This window comes from Pipistrellus kuhlii, unplaced genomic scaffold, assembly GCF_014108245.1.
Source record: "Pipistrellus kuhlii isolate mPipKuh1 unplaced genomic scaffold, mPipKuh1.p scaffold_m20_p_15, whole genome shotgun sequence".
Lineage (NCBI taxonomy): Eukaryota > Metazoa > Chordata > Mammalia > Chiroptera > Vespertilionidae > Pipistrellus > Pipistrellus kuhlii.
This window is the reverse complement of record NW_023425460.1, coordinates 11,621,853-11,643,322: the sequence shown is the minus strand read 5'-3', so window position 1 is coordinate 11,643,322 and position 21,470 is coordinate 11,621,853. Positions and strand designations below refer to the sequence as shown.

The 21,470-nt window shown below is 48.0% G+C and overlaps 1 protein-coding gene across 2 annotated transcripts in view; it reads left to right on the top strand.

The window, feature by feature from the left end:
* HKDC1 (hexokinase domain containing 1) overlaps positions 1-14,768 on the top strand; it is a 38,337-nt gene extending 23,569 nt beyond the window's left edge. For both annotated transcript variants that reach the window (XM_036438271.2, XM_036438272.2), the window contains 8 exons: positions 1,095-1,240; positions 1,329-1,448; positions 2,629-2,724; positions 2,915-3,014; positions 4,943-5,126; positions 6,952-7,107; positions 10,187-10,420; positions 13,903-14,768. In XM_036438271.2, coding sequence (XP_036294164.1) covers positions 1,095-1,240; positions 1,329-1,448; positions 2,629-2,724; positions 2,915-3,014; positions 4,943-5,126; positions 6,952-7,107; positions 10,187-10,420; positions 13,903-14,050 — 1,184 coding nt within the window. In that variant the 3' untranslated portion in view covers positions 14,051-14,768. The remainder of the gene's footprint in view (positions 1-1,094; positions 1,241-1,328; positions 1,449-2,628; positions 2,725-2,914; positions 3,015-4,942; positions 5,127-6,951; positions 7,108-10,186; positions 10,421-13,902) is intronic.
* The last annotated feature ends 6,702 nt before the right edge of the window (positions 14,769-21,470 follow it).

Below are 21,470 nucleotides of genomic sequence, written 5' to 3'. Positions count from 1 at the left end.
TGTACTTGGGAACTCCCAACAGCAAAGGTCTTTGCCAGAGCCAATGTTCTTGGAGTCTACGGGGGAAAAACTGAGAGCAGTAGAGATACTGTTCAATGATGCATTCCTTCATCCTGTTCATCCTCCTGCCTTTATCCCTCCAAGTTTTATTAAGCACCTACTATGTGCCAGGCTCTGTTATAGTCTCGGTGATAGAGCAGTGAGGAAAACACAGTCAGTCCCCTCCCTGGTGGAGCTTACGTTCTGTTGGGCTGGCAGACAAAGAACAAACGCCATATGATGCCATGTGATGACAGGTGCTCTGAGGACAAACAGAGCAGGGTGAGGGGTGCGAGAGCAGTCTGGGAGTGATGTCTTTGGCAAATTCAAGGAATAGCGAAATGGCCAGTGTGACTGCAGTAGGGTGAGACAGAGAGCAAGGAAAAAGGCTTTCCAGGCAGTCTGTGGTGCTCTGCGATGCTGGAGAAAGTGAGAGGCAGAGGGTGATATTGAAGGTTGAACTTGATTTGATTTCTTTTTGTTGTTAATTCCCAGCCGCTGGTATTTTTCCATTCATTTTTAGAGAGAGGGGGCGGGGGGAGAGACAGAGAGAGTGAGAGAAACACTGATGTGAGAGAGACTCATCTATTGGTTGCTTCCTGCATGTGCCCTGACCCGGCCAGGAATCCAGCCTACAACCGAGGTACATGCCCTTGACTGGAATCAAACCCGGGACCCTTCAGTCCACAGGCCTATGCTCTATCCACTGGGCCAAACCGGCTAGGTGAGGGTGAGGGAACCCAGGGAAGGGGAGAGCAGGGATGGGAAGAATCACTCTATCTCGAGATGAGCAGTTGCTCTAGGCCACACAGACGGATGGAGCCACCTTCCGGAGGCCATGGCACTCAGGGAGGCCTGGCCTGCCTCACCCTCAGAGGCTCCTCGAGCATAAGCAGCGTGTGGGGCTTCCGGTGCCAGGAAAAGCAGGCTGCCTCAGGCAGCTCCAGGTGCCTGCAGGTGGTGCGGACCTGCAGCCCGGGGCAGGCTCTGAGGCGGCTCCTTTCCTCCTCTCCCGTCCCCCACGCCCCCCCTGAGCCCCGCTCTCTCCACCACAGAGAGGGGAAATTTCCTCGCCCTGGATCTGGGGGGAACCAACTTCCGCGTGCTCCTGGTGAAGATCAGAAGTGGCCGGCGGTCAGTGCGGATGTACAACAAGATCTTCGCCATCCCGCTGGAGATCATGCAGGGCACCGGCGAGGAGGTAAACGCCGGGCTGGGGTCTGTGCGCGGAGGTGCCGGCCTGCCCCGGTCGCGGCCGGCCCGGCGTGACTGCCACTCTCTCCCGACAGCTGTTCGACCACATCGTGCAGTGCATCTCCGACTTCTTGGACTACATGGGCCTCAAGGGAGCCCCGCTGCCTCTGGGCTTCACCTTCTCGTTTCCCTGCAGGCAGACAGGCATCGATAAGGTAAGCACCCCACCACCCCCCCGACTCCCAGCCAGCCCCATGGGGTGGGCTGCCCTCTTCCACGAGGGGAGTCTGAGTCACTATTCATTTTATTTAGAGGCCTTAGGACAGGGAGCCATGGGCAGTTGGGGCCGAAGTGTTTGTCAAAGCAACTGGTCATTCTGGCATTGAGGTCACTTGGCGCATACACACACACACACACACACACACACACACACACACACTAGAGGCCTGGTGCATGAAATTCGTTCATGGGGGGGTCCCTCCACCCAGCCTGCCCCCTCTCCAATCTGGAACATCCCTCTCACAATCCAGGACTGCTGGCTTCCAACCATTCGCCTGCCTGCCTGATTACCTCTAACCGCTCTGCCTGCCAGCCTGATCACCCCATAACCACTCCCCTGCCAGCCTGGTCCCCGCAACTGCTCTCCCCTGCAGGCCTGGTCACCGCCAGCTACCCTCCCTTGCAGGCCTGGTCACCTCTAACTTCCATCCCCTGCTGACTGGTCCCCCCTCAACTGCCCTCCCCTGAAGGCCTTTTCCCTCCCAACTGCCCTCTCCTGCAGGCCTGATCACCCACAACTGCCCTCCCTTGCAGGACTGGTCCCTCCCAACTGCCCTCCCCTGCTGGCCTGATCACCCCCAGCTGCCCTTCCCTGTCAGCCATCTTGTGTCCACATGGGGGTGGCCATCTTTGACCACATGGGGGCAGCCATATTGTGTGTTGGAGTGACAGTCAATTTGCATATTAGGCTTTTATTAGATAGGATAGATAACATTTCCTATACTGATGTACAAGATGGTAGATCCATTTTTTGGAATGATATGATGCCTCTAGTGTTTTACTGTGGAACAGTGCTTTAATAAACAGCCTGTAGCTTTATCATTAATCACATCTTAATCTGTCTTTGGCTAAATTAGAAGTGATCCAGGCCTTTGTTCTGTGCAGTCATGGCCAGGGAACACGAGTTGATCACTGGTGAATATGAATTACTGCAATTATTCCACTCAGAAGTAGATAGCTGAGCATCATGCTGTGTAATGCCTCTAGGCCTAGTGTTAGGGCTCAATAGGTGGAAGCAATCACCAGCACACACACCTGACCACCTATTAGTTGTTGAGGTCATGCAGTGGTCCCAGAAAACTACTGCTCAAGTGAAGTTCTCCTCCTCTCTTTCAGGCGACACTAATTGAGTGGACCAAAGGCTTTAAGGCTACTGACTGTGAAGGAGAAGACATGGTGGATATGCTCAGGGAAGCCATCAAGAGGAGAAACGTACGATACGGTGTTGAGGCTCACGCCTGACCTAGCCCCTCCCCCAAAACCCCTTTGGTCTACTGTCCTAGTCCAGCCCTGTGACTCTGATCTCTCTCATAGACACACACCCCTACTCTGGGTCAATATGCCCCTCCTAAGTCCATTTGGCTTGCACATTCTACCTACAGTAGAGTTGCTTTCTTTGCAGGAGTTTGACCTGGACATAGTTTCAGTTGTGAATGACACAGTGGGGACCATGATGACCTGTGCCTATGAAGACCCTAATTGTGAGATTGGCCTGATTGCAGGTAAGTGGTCAGGCATGTCCCATTGGCCGACTCCCATCTGATTCTTTGGAGGATCCTTTTTAACATAGTGAAGCGGGGAGATTGTTCAGAGGCTCTAGAGCTGGTTTTGTCCAAGGCAGAGATGAAGTTAATTAGGGATTCTAGGTTTCCTAATTTCTAAGTCTTTTTTTAAAAAATTATATTTTATAGATTTTTTTACAGAAAGGAAGGGAGAGGGATAGAGAGTTAGCTGCTTCCTACACAACCCCTACTGGGATGTGCCCACAACCAAGGTACATGCCCTTGACTGCTCTATCCACTGAGCCAAACCAATTAGGGCCTAATTCCTAAGTCTTAATATCTCTCTTCATTAAGGGTAGTTAGTCAAGGTTGTCCTTTCTGTTGAAGAAGAATGATATAAAAATGGGACTTTCAGATTAGGGCCTTGGAGCAGATTATCCTGGGAGGAAGGAGACCTCAGTTGAATCTTGTTGGTCCAAGGCTGGCTTCAGTGCTCTCTGACCTTTTCTGGCTGTCTGGGTTCACAGGATGGGAAGATTTGGAAGGAAACTTGGGGAGGAGAAGTCTGATAGCGATGAAGGACTAGGGTGGATTCCAGCGGGATGGCTCTCATTAAGAGCTGGGGGAAAGGTTGGGAGTTGAACAGGGGGAGATGGGGATGAAGGGCATTCCAACTGAGAGGCACCGGTGAAGTGATGACAATCTGAGAACGTTGTTCCAGTTGGTTGTCTGGGGTTCCTGGAGGCGAGGAGTAGGTGGAACAAGCAGATGGGGATAGATTGAGATGTCTTCAATGCCAGGTAAGGGGCTTCATCTCACTCCAACTCTTACCCACTTTGTGACGTTGGGCAGGTTTCTGTTCTTCTTGACTTTAATTTCCTCATCTATGGGAGGGGCTGAGCTATATCTAGGTGAGCAAAGAGATGAGACTTTCTTAATTACATGTAATAATTGCCTGGACTGTTGTGTTAAGAATAGTTCATAGACCGGGTCATGGGACAAGTAGAAGAGGGTGGCTTATAGATGCTAAACATCTGCTTGTCCAAGACTAGATGATTCCTCATGGTCCCTTCTAGCTCTGACTAACTCTGTGACTACTTGGAGGCTCACTTTGTGTGCCTATAGATTAACAAGGATGATGATGGAGGTGATGCTGCTGCTGTCACCATTTATTGAATACTTACTATGTGGAGGAAACTTATAAACATCGTGTCATTTTTTCAAATATATTTTTCATTGATTTCAGAGAGGAAGGGAGGAGAGAGAGAGAGAAACATCAATAATAAGAGAGAATCATTGATTGGCTGCCTCCTGAATACCCCCTACTGGGGATTACACCCACATGTGCCCTGACCAGGAATCAAACTGTGACCTCCTATCTCATAAGTAGATGCTCAACCATTGACCCACACCAGCCAGAGCTCATCTCATTATTTATTTATTTATTTATTTATTTATTTATAAATATATTTAATTGATTTTTTTACAGAGAGGAAGAGAGAGGGATAGAGAGTTAGAAACATCGATGAGAGGGAATCATCGATCAGATGCCTCATGCACAACCCCTACTGGGGATGTGCCCACAACCAAGGTACATGCCCTTGACCGGAATCGAACCTGGGACCTTTCAGTCTGCAGCCTCTTATCCACTGAGCCAAACTGGTTCTGGCTCATCTCATTAAAAAAAACCAAAAAAACAAATCTATGAAACAGGCATTGTTTTCTTTTCACAGACGAAGGAATTGGGTCTCTGAAAGATGAGATGCTTGTCTAAGGTCACTCAGCAATGGTATAAAGCTGCCATTCAGCTTCTGACTCTAATCCAGTTGTCTGACACCAAGCCTCAAGTCCTGTCCACTGCGCTCCTCTGCCTCTTTACGATCTGGTGGTGTCTTCTGAAGACTAAGTCTCTTTGTGATTCCTTGTAGGAACGGGCAGCAATATGTGCTACATGGAGGAGATGAGGAACATAGAGGTGGTGGAAGGGGACGAGGGGAAGATGTGCATTAACACGGAATGGGGAGGGTTTGGAGACAACGGCTGCATAGATGCCATCCGGACCCAGTATGACAAGGAGGTGGACGAGGGGTCCTTGAATCCCAGCAAACAAAGGTGAGAAGGCAGATGTGGACGTGTGTGCGGGTTGTGCAGATACAACTTCACGAGATCCGGGGGGCGGGGGAGGAGGGCGTGTGTGTCATTTTCTTATTATATTACGACTGCTATGGAGGTCAGTGTGCTGTCTTATTTGAACAGAAGCAAAATATTATGACAAATGTCCAATAAGTAGAACAAAGGGTGGCCTTTTTCTAGCTATCACGGGACCTCATAAAGGCTGTGGCTAGTGAAGGCAGAGCTGTCTGTGGGTGAGGTGTCACGGAGCAGGGCCTGGGACTCAGCAGGTCCTCTCAGGATGGGCTTCCGGGAGGTCCAATGCATCCTCAACATTTTAAGAGCTGGCTGCCGGGTTGCTGACCTCATTGCTCTGGGCGAGGAAGTGGCTACAGGTGAAGGATGAGATCCTTCCATCCTTGTCAACATGATGTCATGTCCCAGCATGGGTCACAGATACCTGTGATGTGCATTCCAACTACTTACCCTACTGAAAACACTGAAAAACAAGGGATTGTTCTTTAAAAAAGGAGAGCCCATTTTTCACTTGCATCCTCATATACCTTCTTGAGAAGGAGAGAAAGGGGTAGCTAGGGATGGAGCTTTCATGCTAGGAATTGGTCATTAACCTGGGCTTGTCCATTAGAACAGGAGCTGACAAACTTTCTCTATAATCTACCAGAGAGTAAATGTTTTACTATCAGGTCACAACTCAACCCAGTGTCTTAGCATATGAAATAAGATGGAAATGCAGGTTTGTTGTGATGGGTGACAGCCATGTGAGGAAGCTGAGTAGACAGGACATGTAATGGGATGACTGGGCCACACATGCCTTAGTAACTGTCAAACTGAGAGCACCGCACAGCAGAGGCCCCATGGTTCCTCATCTTCCTTGGCCCTTGCTCCAAAAAAGAAAAAAAATCTGATCAATGTATTTATCTCTGGACCCCACATTGGGGCATCCAGATATCATGGCTCTTCTTAGGGGTGAGGTCCTTCTGACTTAGTTCTGTGTCCGAATCCACCGGAGGCCTACATGTTTGGGGTGAGGACTTCAGGGGGCAGCACTTTGGAATTTGCTGCCGTAATTTGTCAGTTTCATCTTGGCTCCTTGGGTTCATGTTAGGGCCGATCAGTGAGGAGAACACACAAGTCTGGGCCACTCTCTGATTCCCTGCGGAGGGGCAGCCCCAGCCTGCGTCCCTGTGGTCAGTGCCGGCCACACACCTGTGCCGACTGCCTGGCCATTGCTGCTGGTCACAAGGCACGTCCCTCTTGCTCCTTCCCTCGCGCTGCTCACAGCCTGGCACAAAGGGGACAGGGTGGTCCCATATTTTGAAGACCCCTGGTGTGTGCAGACAGGGTAAATGTATTATCTGGTGGGACAGAATCTCTAGTGGGACAGATTTCTTCAGATATAAAGCCTCGAGAATCTCCGGTAGGACAGACGTGGGCACTGGCTTTGGGAGCAGGAGCGGGACTAGCTCTGGCTCGGCACCTGCTGTGTGTACACCCGAGGCTGGCCTTCCCCACGGCCTTATGCGGTCAGTGTTTTGGTCCCTGTTTTATGGACGATGGCTTAGTGCTTTCTCAGGTGCCCCTCGTGTGTGGCAGAGCTGGGACCTGGCTCCTGCTCCCTGTGGCTCCAAACCTGGCTTGCCCATCATTGCATTTCCCTTGGCCACTGCTGCCTCTGAAACCCGCCAAGCCAGGCAGCTGGCGGAGGCCGATGTCTGCCTTCCACGCCTGACCCATGTCCTTTTGGGAACCGTCCATCTGCGCGGATTCTCCTGCTCTCACCAACCTATCCCTCGTCCCCGAACAGATACGAGAAGATGACCAGCGGGATGTACCTGGGCGAGATTGTGCGGCAGATCCTGATCGACCTGACCAGGCAGGGCCTCCTCTTCCGGGGCCAGATTTCAGAGCGTCTCCGCACCAGGGGCATCTTTGAGACCAAGTTCCTGTCCCAGATCGAAAGGTGACGTGTGGTCAAGTTCCTGGCTCCGTGTCAGAGCCCTATCCTGGACATGCTGCCGTCCTGCTGGGGGGAGGCGGGTTTGAGACTTAACAATAGAAACAGCAAGGCCGGATGAGGAGCGCCACAGCCCCCTCTCCAGCTGCCTCGGGACCACAGCCCGAGGGCGTGCTCACAGTGAGGGGCCAGCGGCCTGCCTGGGCTCTAGGTCCCTAAACTGCTACATAGGAGTTAGCTTGGGCTGGAAAACGATCCTCTTTTGTTCCTAAGAAGGAAATATACCCATAATATGAAAGCAAAGTTGTTTTAAAAAATCACCCACATGCTCACCACTAAATACAGCGGGTTTTATTTTTGCATATTAACCAATATATTCCCTTTCAAGTTCTTGAATGTTTGCAAGCATATTTTCTTTTTTAATGGATTTTTAGAGAGAGAGGGAGGATGATAGAGAGATAGAAACATCAATGAGAAACATCATCAGTCCGTTGCCTCCTGATTACTCCCCAACCCCCACTGGGGATCGAGCCCACAACCCAGGCATATGCCTGACCAAGAATCGAACCAGTGACCTCTTGGTTCTTGGGTCAACGGGCAACCTCTGAGCCATGCCAGCTGGGAAGGATACACTTTTATTTATTTATTATTTTTTAAAATATATTTTATCGATTTTTTTACAGAGAAGAAGGGAGAGGGATAGAGAGCTAGAAACATCGATCAGCTGCCTCCTGCACGTTCCCCACTGGGGATGTACCTACAACCAAGGTACATGCCCTTGACCGGAATCGAACCTGGGACCTTTTAGTCCACAGGCCAACGCTCTATCCACCTATAGCCAAACCAGTTTCGGCAGGACACACTTTTAAAAAGGTAGTTCCAGTTCCCACTGCCTCCAGCTTTGCACACATCTCGGTTTCCCTGCTTTTCCTACCAGCCCTGAATGTGATCAGAGGCTTTGTGTTTGGAATTTCTCTCAAGTTGACTTCCTTCATTTTAATTCTCCTGGTCTTCGTGGCCAGCTGCCAGCAGGCCAGAAATCATTCTGCGGGAAAAGAAAAACTCTTTATGAATGAAAGCAGTGCATCTAACGAGGGAAATGCGATGGGCTGGTGTGGAGGAGGTCCGTTCAGGAGGGAGTGGTGGGTCCGCAGCACCAGCAGCCACTTTGTGCTTTTGAAGTGATGGTTAGCAAACATTCCGCATTCTCTTTGTTTGGGGGGAGGAGGGGTCTGGTCTTCAACTCATCCTATCCGAGAGTGCAAGTTAGGAGCCACCACCAGAGGGGTTCTCCTTTGTGTGGGGGAAATGGTTGCTCCCTTGTGTGCAAGAGATAAACAGATGGGTGTATCTTTGCCTTGCTTTTTTGAATACAAGGAAAGTTGTTCCTGGACAAAGCAAGTTGTCAGGGCCTATATGCCTCCAGAAACATTTGCTTCTGCCACACAAAAGGTGTCTGCTTTGGATGCTTTGACTTCTACAGGCATTTTTTAAAAAGCACCTTTATGGAATAAAATAGAATCATGCCATCAAGTGCCAATGGGGAGACAGTGGATGCTGTGCTGACTGTGGACCAGTCCAACACAGCTGAATGGGTGGGGCAGTGATCTCAGGGGAAGAATCCTGGATTTACAGTCTCAGAGCCTGAGCTTGTGCTTCATCTCTACCACTTAACCCCTTTGAGCTGTGTGGCCTGAGGCAGGTAGCTCCTCCCTGGACCGATTTCCTTCTTTATAAAAGAAACCAGAGGCTCGTTGCATGATATTCATGCAAGAATAGGCCTTTCTTCCCCTGGCTTCATTCCCAGCTGCCCAGGAGCCAGCATGTCCTCGCTCCCCAGCTCTCTGGGAGCCCGCAAGTCCTCGCTTCTGTCCAGAGCACTGCTCCAGTAGCTCGCTCCACTGCCCACCTTCCCCTTATTTTTTTAAAAATATATTTTATTGCTTTTGTACAGAGAGGAAGGGAGAGAAATAGAGAGCCAGAAACATCGATGAGAGAGAGTCATCGATCAGCTGCCTCTTGTACACCCCCTACTGGGGATATGCCCGCAACCAAGGTACATGCCCTTGACCGGAATCGAACCCGGGACCCTTCAGTCCCCAAGCCGACGCTCTATCCATTGAGCCAAACCGGTCCCGGCCCACCTTCCCCTTATAACAGACATCATCCCTTCCCCACGGCTCTGCAAGCCTGCATATACAAATTAACCACCATCTTTATTGGGTTAATTTGCATACCCACTCTGATTGGCTGTGGGCGTAGCAGCGTGATGGTTAATTTACATGTTTCTCTTTTATTAGGTAAGATAATTGCTCTGCTGCTTAGCCCCAAGGATGGCTCTGAGGGTAGAGTATGGGAACGTACATGAAAGAACTATGTAAACTGTGAAGGGCTAGAACATGGAAGGAATTTTATACATACTGTATTTTCAGGCGTATAAGACGACCCCTTAATTTTACAGTTAAAACATAGATTTACGACCCCTTAATTTTACAGTTAAAACATAGATTTAGGCCTATATTCGCTGTATAAGACTACCCCCCACTTCAAAGAAAAGACTTACTTTGCCGTCAAGATCTGCAGGTAATTTTTGTGCAATTTTGGTCTTTTGCCCCCGATTTTCGGTTGACTTTTTTTCGTTTCAAAAGTCGTCTTATACGCCGGAAAATACTACTAATAAAACCTCACTTTTTTTCCTTCCTATATAAATATTGCTTATTCATAAGCAAAAAGAAGAAAATAAAAATGACTGGCAATCCTACCAGCATCTGAATAGATTTCCTTCTGCTCTGTGTGTGCATGCGCACGCACGCACGTGTCTGTGTGTTGTGTGTGTGTGTGTGTAAGGAAAAACATCATACAAAAACAAACCAAGATCATATGGCAGGTAGTATTTTATAATTTATATTTCTCACTTATTACATCATACACATTTTTCATAGCATTAGATATTCTCATGCAAACTCAATTTTAAGGTCTGCAAAGGATTCTACTGTCTGGCTACCCGCCCCGTCACTTAACCTGCTATATGGTCAGAGGTTGGTTCTCAGTTGTTCCCTCTTGATAACACTCCTCTTCCCTCCAGCGACCGGCTGGCCCTCCTCCAGGTGAGGCGGATCCTGCAGCAGCTCGGCTTGGACAGCACGTGTGAGGACAGCATTGTGGTGAAGGAGGTGTGTGGAGCTGTGTCCCGCCGGGCCGCCCAGCTCTGTGGCGCCGGCATGGCTGCCATCGTGGAGAAAAGGAGGCAAGACCAAGGGCTTGAGCACCTGAAGATCACGGTGGGCGTGGATGGCACCCTGTACAAGCTGCACCCTCAGTGAGTGCCTGAGAGGACGGGGTGGGAGGACGCTGAGGTCAAGAGTGGACCCGGTTGAATCTGACAGGCAAGGGTGAACCCTGAGGTACGGGGTGGGGGGATTTGCCATCCCCTCTGAACCCTGGCTTCCTCATCTGTAAAAGGCGGGCCGTAACGATCTCTACCTCCTGGAGCTACATGAGGATGACATGGGTTAATACAGGTAAAGGGCTCCACTCAGTGCTCAGGAATGCTGGCCTCACAGGGGACTCATGGAACTGAGCATTTATATAGCATAGAGCAGTGTTGAATATGAGCTGGCTATAAGTTTCTTAGCTCAGAATAAGTGGACAGAAGGCTTAAGAGCCCTGTCAGGCAGTGTGAGTTTGAATCCAGTTTCTTATTCTCTGTAAAATGAGGACACAAACCACACTTGCCTCGTGGATTGCTGTGAGGATCAAGTTAAGCAGCGGCTGTAGCAGGAATGGCTCATCACAAAGTTTCCAGGGATGAAAGCTATGATTTCCATTTTCATGTAAGTGTTTTACATTTTGTTCTGGTGAAGAGAAAAGGTATTAACAAGCTCACACAGATTTTCAATCATGCTGAAATACTTACATGAACTTTTATTGTAATCCTTGACCATTAGTCCTTCCTATGATGCTAACTGTTCAAAATGACTGACAGGTATCGTCTCTTGGTTTTCCCTTTGGGTCACCAGGGAACAAAACCACATGAACATTTCAGTAGCTACAGACAGCCGAAACCGGTTTGGCTCAGTGGTAGAGCGTCGGTCTGCGGACTGAAAGGTCCCGGGTTCGATTACGGTCAAGGGCATGTACATTGGTTGTGGGCATATCCCCGGTAGGGGGTGTGCAAGAGGCAGCTGGTCGATGTTTCTCTCTCATCGACGTTTCTAGCTCTCTATCTCTCTCCCTTCCTCTCTGTAAAAACAAACAAACAAACAAACAAACAAACAATCAGTAGCTACAGACAAAGCATTTGGTAAAATTTAACACTTTTCAAGATGAAATTACTCAATAAACTAGGAGTAAGGGAGCTTCCTCAACCTGATATAGAAGCATCTGGGAAAAGCCCACAGCTGGCTTCGTATTTACTGGTGAGAGAGACTGGATGCTTTTCCCTAAAGATCAGGATGCTCTCTTGCCACTGCTCTTCAACATTGTGCTGCCTCTAACGCTGCCTTCAGGTGGTTGCCTGACTTTTGTCTCTCAGTCAAATCTTGATTCAAGGAGAGGTTTGGGAGAATCAGTTCCAAAACATGTGATCTCAAGGGGAAAATCAGGGTAAGTCTAGCCAGGGCAGTGAGGCAAGAAAAAGCAGTAAAAGGCATCCGACCTCACACCATGTACAAAATATAACTCAAAATGGATCCAAGACCTGACTTAAGATCTAAAGCTATAAAACTCCTAAAAGAAAACATTGGTGTAAATCTTTGTAACCTCAGATTAGGCAATGTTTTAAAATATAACATCAGAAGAATAAGCAACAAAAGAAAATGTAGGTAAATTGGACTCCATGAAATTAAAATATTTTATATGCCATAGGAAGTGAAAACAAAGAATGGAAGAAAATATTTGCAAATCATGTACCTGATGAGGGACTCATCTCTGGGATATATAAAGGACACTTAATACAACTCAACCATAAAGACAAATAACAAATGAACAAAGGATTTAAATAGACTTTCTCCAAGAAGATCTACAATGGCCAATGAGCACTCAGAAAGATGCCAAATATCATTAGTCACTAGGAAAATGCAAGTCAAAACCATGAAATACCATTAGGATGGCCATAATAAAGAAGAGTGACAGTAACAAGTGCTGATCAGGATGTAACAAAATTGGAGCCCTAACGCCTGGCTGGTGGGAAACACTTTGGCAATTCTTAAAAAAGATAAACATGGAGTTATCACGTGACCCAGCAATTTCATTCCGAGGTGTACTCCAGAGAATTGAAAACATGTTCACACACAAACTTGTTAGTGATGTTCATAGCAGCATTATTCACACTAGCCAAAAGGGGAAATAACCTTAATGTCCATCAACGTTGGCGGGTAAACAAGATATAGGATAGCCATACAATGAAATATTCTTATAAAAAGGGATGAAGTACTGAAACATGTTACAACTTGAAAAATACCGTGTTAAATGAAAGAAGCCAGACACAAAAGACCACATATAACAGGATTTCATTGTATAAATGTTCAGAATAGGCAAATATATAAAGATAGAGAGAGATTAGTGACTGCTGGGTTTAGTGTGAATTGAAAGCAATTATTATTGGGTATGGGTTTCCTTTTTAGGATGACAGAAATGTTCTGGGATTAGACAGTGGTGATAGTTGCACAATTTTGTGAATACACTAAAAACCACTGAATAATTGTATATATTTTTAAAAAAGACAGACTTGATTGAGCAGTGATTGCCAAGCCATTTTCTCCTGTCTCCATGGGAAGTTTGTGACTGATTACCCTGACTATGCCTCTGATAATACTCCCTTCTCCTCCCACTGAACCAGCAGAGCCCCAAGGAGTGTCAGTGGTTGGCCAGTCCTCCACTGGCTGTGTGGTAGAGTCGGGCTCAGATCCTCCTCTGGCATGCTGGCCCTCAGAGGTGACTGCCACTGGACCATCCCAGGCCTTTGGTAGACACACTTTGCTCCCACAGACTGGCCTGGTAACTGACTCCCAGGATGTAAATTCAAATGGACTTAATATCTCAAATGACAGAGAGGCCAAGTGTTGTGATTAAGACTGTGTGCTTTAGGGGAAAATTAGTGGAGGGAGAGATGGGTGAATGGATGGATCACACAGGGCAAGATTTTAACTTTGAGACTAGACAGAAGGTATAGAGGTACTCACTGAGCTATTCTTTCTACATTTGAAAATTTTGAAAATAAAAATTGGGGGGAAATTTTGAACAAAAAAGGTGTGGTTTGTAAAAAGACTGGCCTGGTCCAAATCCTAATACAGTGGTCGGCAAACTCATTAGTCAACAGAGCCAAATATCAATAGTACAACAATTGGCATTTCTTTTGAGAGCCAAATTTTTAAAACAACTTCTTCTAACGCCACTTCCTCAAAATAGACTCACCCAGGCCGCGGTATTTTGTGGAAGAGCCACACTCAAGGGGCCAAAGAGCCACATGTGGCTCGAGAGCCGCAGTTTGCCGACCACTGTCCTAATAAATGGAATAGTTTGTACAAATTTGATCGTTTATGCAGTGAAGATAGTAATAATTATTTTCAAACTACTATTTGTTACACTTTGATGTTCCTTGTGTGAAACAAACTATTCTCTGGCATTAGCAGTTGTTCAGTAAAAGGTAAAGTTAAAACAGCTATCTAAAAAACTGTGTAAGCTGTCTGGATCCTTGAGAAGCAAGCTGGAAGCTACCAACCAGATCGAAATAATTTATAAGCATGACGATTCCATATGTAAGTGCTGATGATGTGTTTTTTCTTCTTCTCTTTTTCATAGCTTTTCTTGGATATTGCAGGAAACTGTGAAAGAACTAGCCCCTAAATGTGACGTGACGTTCATGCTGTCGGAAGATGGGAGTGGAAAGGGAGCCGCTCTGATCACTGCTGTGGCCAAGCGGTTGCAGCAGGCGCAGAAGGAGAACTAGGAAGCCCTCGTGGTCGGGCCTCATGCGCCTTGGATACTGACAGGCCTTCCCTCTGGCAGAGGAGTGGATCAGGGACCGACAGGCAAGACTTTGGCTGTCTTCGTCTTCGGGGTGGCTGAACGAGACCCCCAGGTTCTCCGGCATTCTTAGCATTTTGTTCCTGGTTTTCAAGGGCAGTGCATGATAGCTCTATTTGGCATATTTGGGTCCAAGATGGGCCAACTTGTAAAATCAAAGCATGTGGCTGGACAGATCCCCTTTTAGCAACATTTCCGTTGAGGCCTGACCTGTCAGTTCTCTGTGGCTCTGGGTCTTGTGGCTGCTGCATGTGGCAACATATGCAAGATCTGCCATGTGGCCTCGCTGAGCTCCCGTTGGCATGCTTCGGCCATCGCTGTTAGTAGACTGAACCCTCTTCCTGACCTCATATAATGTGTCTTTAATTTGTCATGTTGACTCCAAAGACATTGGGGTTCAGGCCCAGGATAAAGAAGGGTTGGTTGCCAGGGAGCCTGCAGGAAGCTTGTTTATGCTCACTGGGAGTAATGTCAGCACCTTGTAGGGTTTTTCTCATTACCCATGTGTCATTGGGAAGGGTGTCATTTGTGATACCTGTTTTTCATTTTACACGTGGTTTGTGTTGCTATTGTTACTACTTGTTTTAGGAAATATTGGGTATGTCCAGTAAATTAATAAAAACTATTTTATTTCCCAAGAATCTTTGCACGCGGTGTTAATATTTTATCTGGGAGGCTTACTTGGTAACTTCCTGCTCTGCTGGTGAAAAAGAGGCACAGAGTCACAAGTTGCTGAAAGCATCTCTTGAGTCTTAAAGAAGATCAGCTGCAATATCTCTAACAGATGATCCGAGTTTCATTTGAAGGGATACTTCCAGCAACTATATCATAGGATCCCACAGTCTAGAATGAGAGAGAGGCCCGCTGGGGCTGGGACAGATGAGGGAGATGAGGTTCTCTGGGAAAATTTTTTCATACATTCAGTCAACATTTATGGAGATACTGCTGTGGGTACCCACAATCAAAATGAACTTCGTTGTATTTTAAGATTATATCTCTCTGGAGAGATGCTGTATGAATTTATTAAATTTATCTTTCTGTATTTTTTAAAATATATTTTATTGATTTTTTACAGAGAGGAGGAGAGAGGGATAGAGAGCTAGAAATGTCAATGAGAGAGAAACATCAACCAGCTGCCTCCTGCACACCCCTCACCGCGATGTGCCCGCAACCAATGTACATGTCCTTGACCGGAATCGAACCTGGGACCTTTCAGTCCGCAGACCGACACTCTACCACTGAGCCAAACCGGTTTCAGCATCTTTCTGAATTTTAAGGTTAGATCTCTTTGAGGAAATGTTTTACCTGATCAGATTTTGTCTCAGTGAACCCCATGCCCTATTGTCCTTGTTTTTGTTATCTTCCTTCAGCTCTCCCATTCCTTGGTAAGACATGTCCAGCCCCCCGTCCTTCCTTCCCCTGGTTCTGCCGGGGGCCCCTCCTTGGCCATCCGGTTAGACAGATGAGCTGGCCCAGACTCAGGTAGCTGCACCACCACGACTCTCCCAGCCTGGTCTCTCAGCACATGTTTGGCAAAATGAGGGTCACCCAGCCTTGGTCTCATTAAAGAAAAAGAAGCCCAAGGTATCCAGGCAACCTTGCACATTCCAACTGATTGATGGCATCACAGAATCCTTGGACTGTAACGGAATTGCAGCGAGAGCAGACATCGGCTTGCTGTCTGGGGACAGGCAGCCCTGAACCACGTGCGGCGATGAAGGACTAACTTCTCCAAGTTTACTAGGCAAGACCACCACCACACGAGGTAAATGACCTTCATGGGATTCCCAAGGAAGCCGATGGTCAGGCATGACAGCCATTAGGATATTAAAGTAGTGATATAGATGTATATGTGCTGGTTTATCAATGCATTCTGTAATAAGTTTGAAGTCCTGATGAGATCAAACCATTTCTGGAGACATTCTCACAGAGATGCCATGTCTGTGATTTCTTCTGGAGCAAAGTCAGAGCGGCTGCTGACACGATTGTTGACCACATTGATAATAAAAGGAAATGCTAAATTTTAATTAGAGGATTGAAAATAAAGTAACTTGCCCCCCAAAAAGAGTTTAAAGACACCCCTTTGGGGAGATTTCTCCCCTCACATACACACTTGGGGCCCAGGCGAATGATCCCTGATGGACATGTCCCAGTAGCCTGCATTTATTCAGGGATAGCATCTTCGGTTTGTACTCAGAAGAACTGAGCATGCTTCCTGTGCACGACATAATCTGCATATCTGTACATGGGGATGAGCTATAAGCCACTTGTACATGTGTAAGGCTGCTGTCTCAGGGAGCCCATCTTATCACTGGTGTGAGCCACTTGGACGTCAGCATGTGGATGGCTAATAATGGCAATTGAGGAGAAATGAATTTCTCACACCCACTTCCCTCCACCCCACCGTCTTGATAATTCCTCTCTTGCCATTTCACAGTTGAAACTTCTGGTAAACCATACTTTATTAGAGGCAGGAGGGGCCTTGGAAGAAGTTGGATAATAATAGAGGAATCTGGAAGCTCATATTAGAGGTGAACTAGGAAGGGCAATCAGGGAGAAGAGATGAATTCATTTCTCGTCCAGCCATGGAAAGAATGAAGCTTGGGAGAAAGCGAAGATACTTATAAAATCTTAATTTAAAAAAACACACACGTTTTTCTTGCTTTGAGAGAGAGAGAGGAAGGGAAAGAGAGGGACAGAGAAACATTGATATGGGAAACATCAATTGGCTGCCTCCTGCGTGCCCTCTATTGGGGCATGTGCCCACAACCCAGGCATGTGCCCTGACTGGGAATCGAAGAGGTGACCTTTTGGTGCATGGGACTATTTTCAACCAACCGAGCCACACTAGCCAGGGCAATTTTTATTTATTTAATATGAGAGGAAAGAGAGATGAGAAAGGAAAGTCATTGGCAATGGCTGGGGGATTGGCCTAAGGAGCAGGGATGCACTAACACTACAAGGGACACTCCCAGGGGGTGTCATTCCCATCATAGTCTCTGTGTGGCCCCAGGGAGTCAGTTGGTAGCTGGCATGGTCTAGGGCAGCCCTTCCCAAAGTGTGCTCTAGGATTAACTGGATGTTCCCAAGTCGGCTGGTCTCTGGAGTAACCCTCCCCTTTAATTCTCAAATAAAATGGCTCATTTCTCAATCCCACCTTCTGCAGAAAGGCCTAATAGTCCAACAAAGGTAGCACTCTTCCCTGTACTTTGGTCTCTCCCAGCCCTAGGGCTGGGTGAGTCGGACCTTACCTGCTTTCCCAGCTCTTGACCCAAGCAGGGCTTCTGCCCTGATGCTAGTCCATGGCCCTGGCACCGGGGCCTGAGACATTCCTGCCCCCAGTGAAGGAGCTTCAGGAAGGATCGTCTCCGGTTGTGTGCAGGGAGAGGCAGGAGCAGGTTTTCAATCGCTCTTCCCTAAGCAGCACCCCTCTTCACCGACAAAAACAGTCCTCTCACAAGTTACAACTGACACACACGGATTGAGTTGTTTTTATTTGTGGGATTGGTAATAAAAATGGCATCCTCTACACATTTCTTCGTGTCTAGCTTTTTTAGCTTAACAGGACATCGTGGATTAACATTATGATTCATGTCATCTTTTGTTTCTTTTTGTGTAGCTCCTTATAAACTAAATAAAATACTACTCACAAGGTATCCCACTGCTGATAAAAGGTTTGTTTTGTAGTGAATTGTGAGGGACAAGGGACAGGACTGGGCACAAAAATAAACACGACGGTGGGATGGGGGCTGAGGGGACGGAGGAAAGGGAGATTGACATTCCCCAGGAAAACGGACAGGTTAGCCAGTGTCCCGGGCCACAACCATCATCTTAGAATGTCTCCACATTTGCTCTGACGCCTACGGCACCTGACACAAAGCACCTATTGCCCTCCCTCTGGCTGCCTGGCTCTCTTATCTTGGGTGCTTGTGTCTAATCAGTGTTTCTGTCCATCATCTCTGCCCCCCTCCCTCCTCCTACCACTCACCCACAGCCTTTCCCTCCTGGGCCTGGAACACAAAAGGCGGCACTCGCTGGAGTACATGGGAAACCGTTCTCTCCTCTCAAACAGAACCGGAGTGGATGCAGCTGGTCTCTGGGCGCAGGTCTCATGGGTCTAGATTTCCGAGTCTGCCTGTGAGGTCACAGGATGCTTCTGGGGCAGAAACAGGGACTGCAGCTTGGGTCTGAATGGAGGGACGGTGTCTGGGGTGCTGCACAGAAGGGCATTGACTTGCAGATCAGCTGGGAGGTTATTGTGATAGGCCTGGTGCCCTGCGCCTCCAGGGCCCGGAGCCCCGTGGGAGTACATAGCTGGCATTTTTGGCTTGAGATGAGGAAGTCTTTTGCTTCCTCTGTGAAAAGGCTTGAATTCAATGGACGGTTGGGGTCAGAGGGAATCAGCCTCTCTCCCTCTTTTTTGGTAAAAGTGAAACAGACATTTGGCTCCAGTGCTACAAGGTGGTGGGCAGCTGAGTTCGTTCTCTGTTGGAGGAAAGCCTGTTTAAGAGCCTGTGGTCCCATTTTTGTCCGACATCACCAAGAGCACAGAAAAGCTGCGTTACCATCCTCAGAGGAGGGAGCTTTCCTCTCGAAATGACGCTCCAAAGACCATCCTTATGGCAAGAAGTGTCACAGCCCCATTTCATAGTAAGTTTCCTTTGACTTGTGTTGTGGTTGGTAATCCCCTTCCTTATTCAAAGGCAGGTGCCTGTGTTGTATTTCTTCCTGGGCTTTAGTCTGGCTGTCTCCGAAATGGGCTAATCGTCCCCCTGCCCTCATCCTCCTGTGCAAAGGATGCTGGGAATTTACACTGCTCTTTCATACTCCGCCACATTTTGTTTCCTCTGAGTTGGGTCTTTTGTTAGCATGCTCTTTGGAATAGAACTTATTTAGGGCTGACCTTGGTTTCTCGGTTGAAGAAGAAACTGGGTAGTGTCCACATGCAGGTGGGCTGGGATTAGCTATGCAGAGCGGCGAAATGAATGTGTGCACAGCCATACAGTCGGTTGGACGTGACGAGAAACTCAGAATGGCACAGGTGTGTTCTGGGGACTGTTTCTTCCGAAACTAAGTAGATCCTGGGCTGTGAAGGGGTTGAGGTCCATGAACAGCATTGACAGTTTAAATATACAACCCAAACCATTTCCTTCCTCCTCGGCCAAGTCCTGAAGGCAGGATTTAATACCCACCTCAGGGGAGAGGTGCCAGTGAGCTAGGGAGGCCTGGGCCAGAGTTTGGCTCAGCTCCTTGTGACCTTGATTCAACTTTCTCCAGAACATGGACCAATCTGCAAAGCCAGCCTCATGTCAGCCGGCCCAGCGAAGGACACCCGTACTTGAGGTTTCTCTCATGCTCACCTTGCTTTATTTTATTATTATTTTTAAAATATATTTTATTGATTTTTTACAGAGAGAAAGGGAGAGAGAGAGAGAGAGAGAGCTAGAAACATCATTGAGAGAGAAACATCGACCAGCTGCCTCCTGCACACCCCCTACTGGGGTTGTGTCCGCTACCAATGTACATGCCCTTGACCGGAATCAAACCTGGGACCCTTCAGTCCACAGGCTGATGCTCTATCTACTGAGCCAAACCAGCTAGGGCAGGACTATTATACTTTCAGTGAGTGAATCTACAGACTGTAGGCATCTAGAACATTTAGCAGGTCGCAGCATGCCAGAAGGGCTGGTTAAACACAAATTGTTGGTTCTGTCCTCAAATTTTCAGGTTGGTAGGTCTGAGGTGGGGCCTGAGGATGAGCATTTATAACAAATTTCCAAGGAATGCTGCTGCCACTGGTCCAGGGGCCACACTTGGAGAACCACTGCCCCAGCCAGCCCACTCAGTAAGGCCCAGATCTGCAAGGGGCAGATTAATAAGCATTAGGTACATCGTCCTCCTTCTCCACTCCTTTCTCTTTCTCTTTAACGAAGGTTCATTGTCCCTACTGAGGGGCCTGCAAAGAAAACTCTGACCCAGACCACTGTGTCTCAGATCCAAGTCACTTCCTCCAGGAAGCCTCCGGGAACCCCCAGGATTAGATGTCATTCACAATTGTTACCACGCACAGTTCAGTTAATCATTAATTCATATGATTTCTTAATTCACGTTTTTCTCTCCCAGAGATGGTAAACTCCCCAAGGGCAGGATTTAAGAAAAGTAGGAAAGAGGTGAGGAGGTTGGGTGGGGAACAGTGTTGGGTCACCCCTAGGATGGTGGGAGAACCAGGGTTTCTGCCAAAGAGAAGCACCTCATGCAGGGGAGGGAAGGAAGGAAGGAAGGAAGGAAGGAAAGAAGGAAGGAAGGAGGTGGCCTGGGATGTTCACCAGACTTTTGGTTCAGGTCTACCCCAGCTCTTTATAATGCCAATCAGAAGTGTGCCTCCTCTTTTTTTATTTATTTATTTATTATTATTATTATTATTATTATTATTATTACTACTACTACTACTAGAGGCCTGGTGCACAAAATCAGTGCACAGGTATGCTCCCTAGACCTGGCCTGTGATCAGGGCCATCTTCCCCGGTTGACAGCCGCTGGTTCCACCCCCCACCACCTCCCACCCTCTGGTTCCCCATTTAACATCAGGTGATCGGAGCCTGCTGGCTGGGGGGAGGGATCCAGAAGTTGGCCATTCTCGCCTGCTTGCTGGCTCCACCCCCTGCCACCTGTCACCTATGTGTAGGGTGACCGGTGGGGTAGGGGCCTTGGCCTGGCACTGCCCATGTCTGCCATCACCCACCCCCAGTTCCCCTTTTCCCACCAGGCAATTGGGGCCTGCAGGCTGGGGGCAGCTTCTTCATTGAGCATCTGCCCCCTGGTGGTCAGTGTGCATCATAGACACCGGCCGTTCTGCTGTTCGGCTGATTTGCATATTAGCCTTTTATTATATAGGATTTTTCTTTACCAACTTGGGCATTTCATTCCTCCACAGATTTAAAAACCCGAGTTGGTATTACTATGTCTGAGCTACTTGCTAACTCTAAGCCTTAGCTACCACATCCATAAAATAAAGAGCTAAAGCCACACGATGGGGCAGAACTGAATTCAAAACCCAGCTCTGTTCCTGCTGCATTTCTGTGCGCACATGGCTCAGCCTCTCTCAGCGTCAGCCCCTGGGCGTAAGGGAGTGGGTTCCACTTCCTGAAGTTGGGGAGCTCTGGAGTCCATTCCGGAAGGCCTCTAGCTGGGTGACTGCAGACATGAGGGCTCAGGGAACCTGGGCGACCATTGTCACCATCCCCTTTATTGTACTCTTCACCGTGGTCGTCCGTCCTGGGCACCCTCCCACTCAGGGTTTCTGTGAGGTCCAGTGGACACAGAACTTCATAGCCATAAAGCAG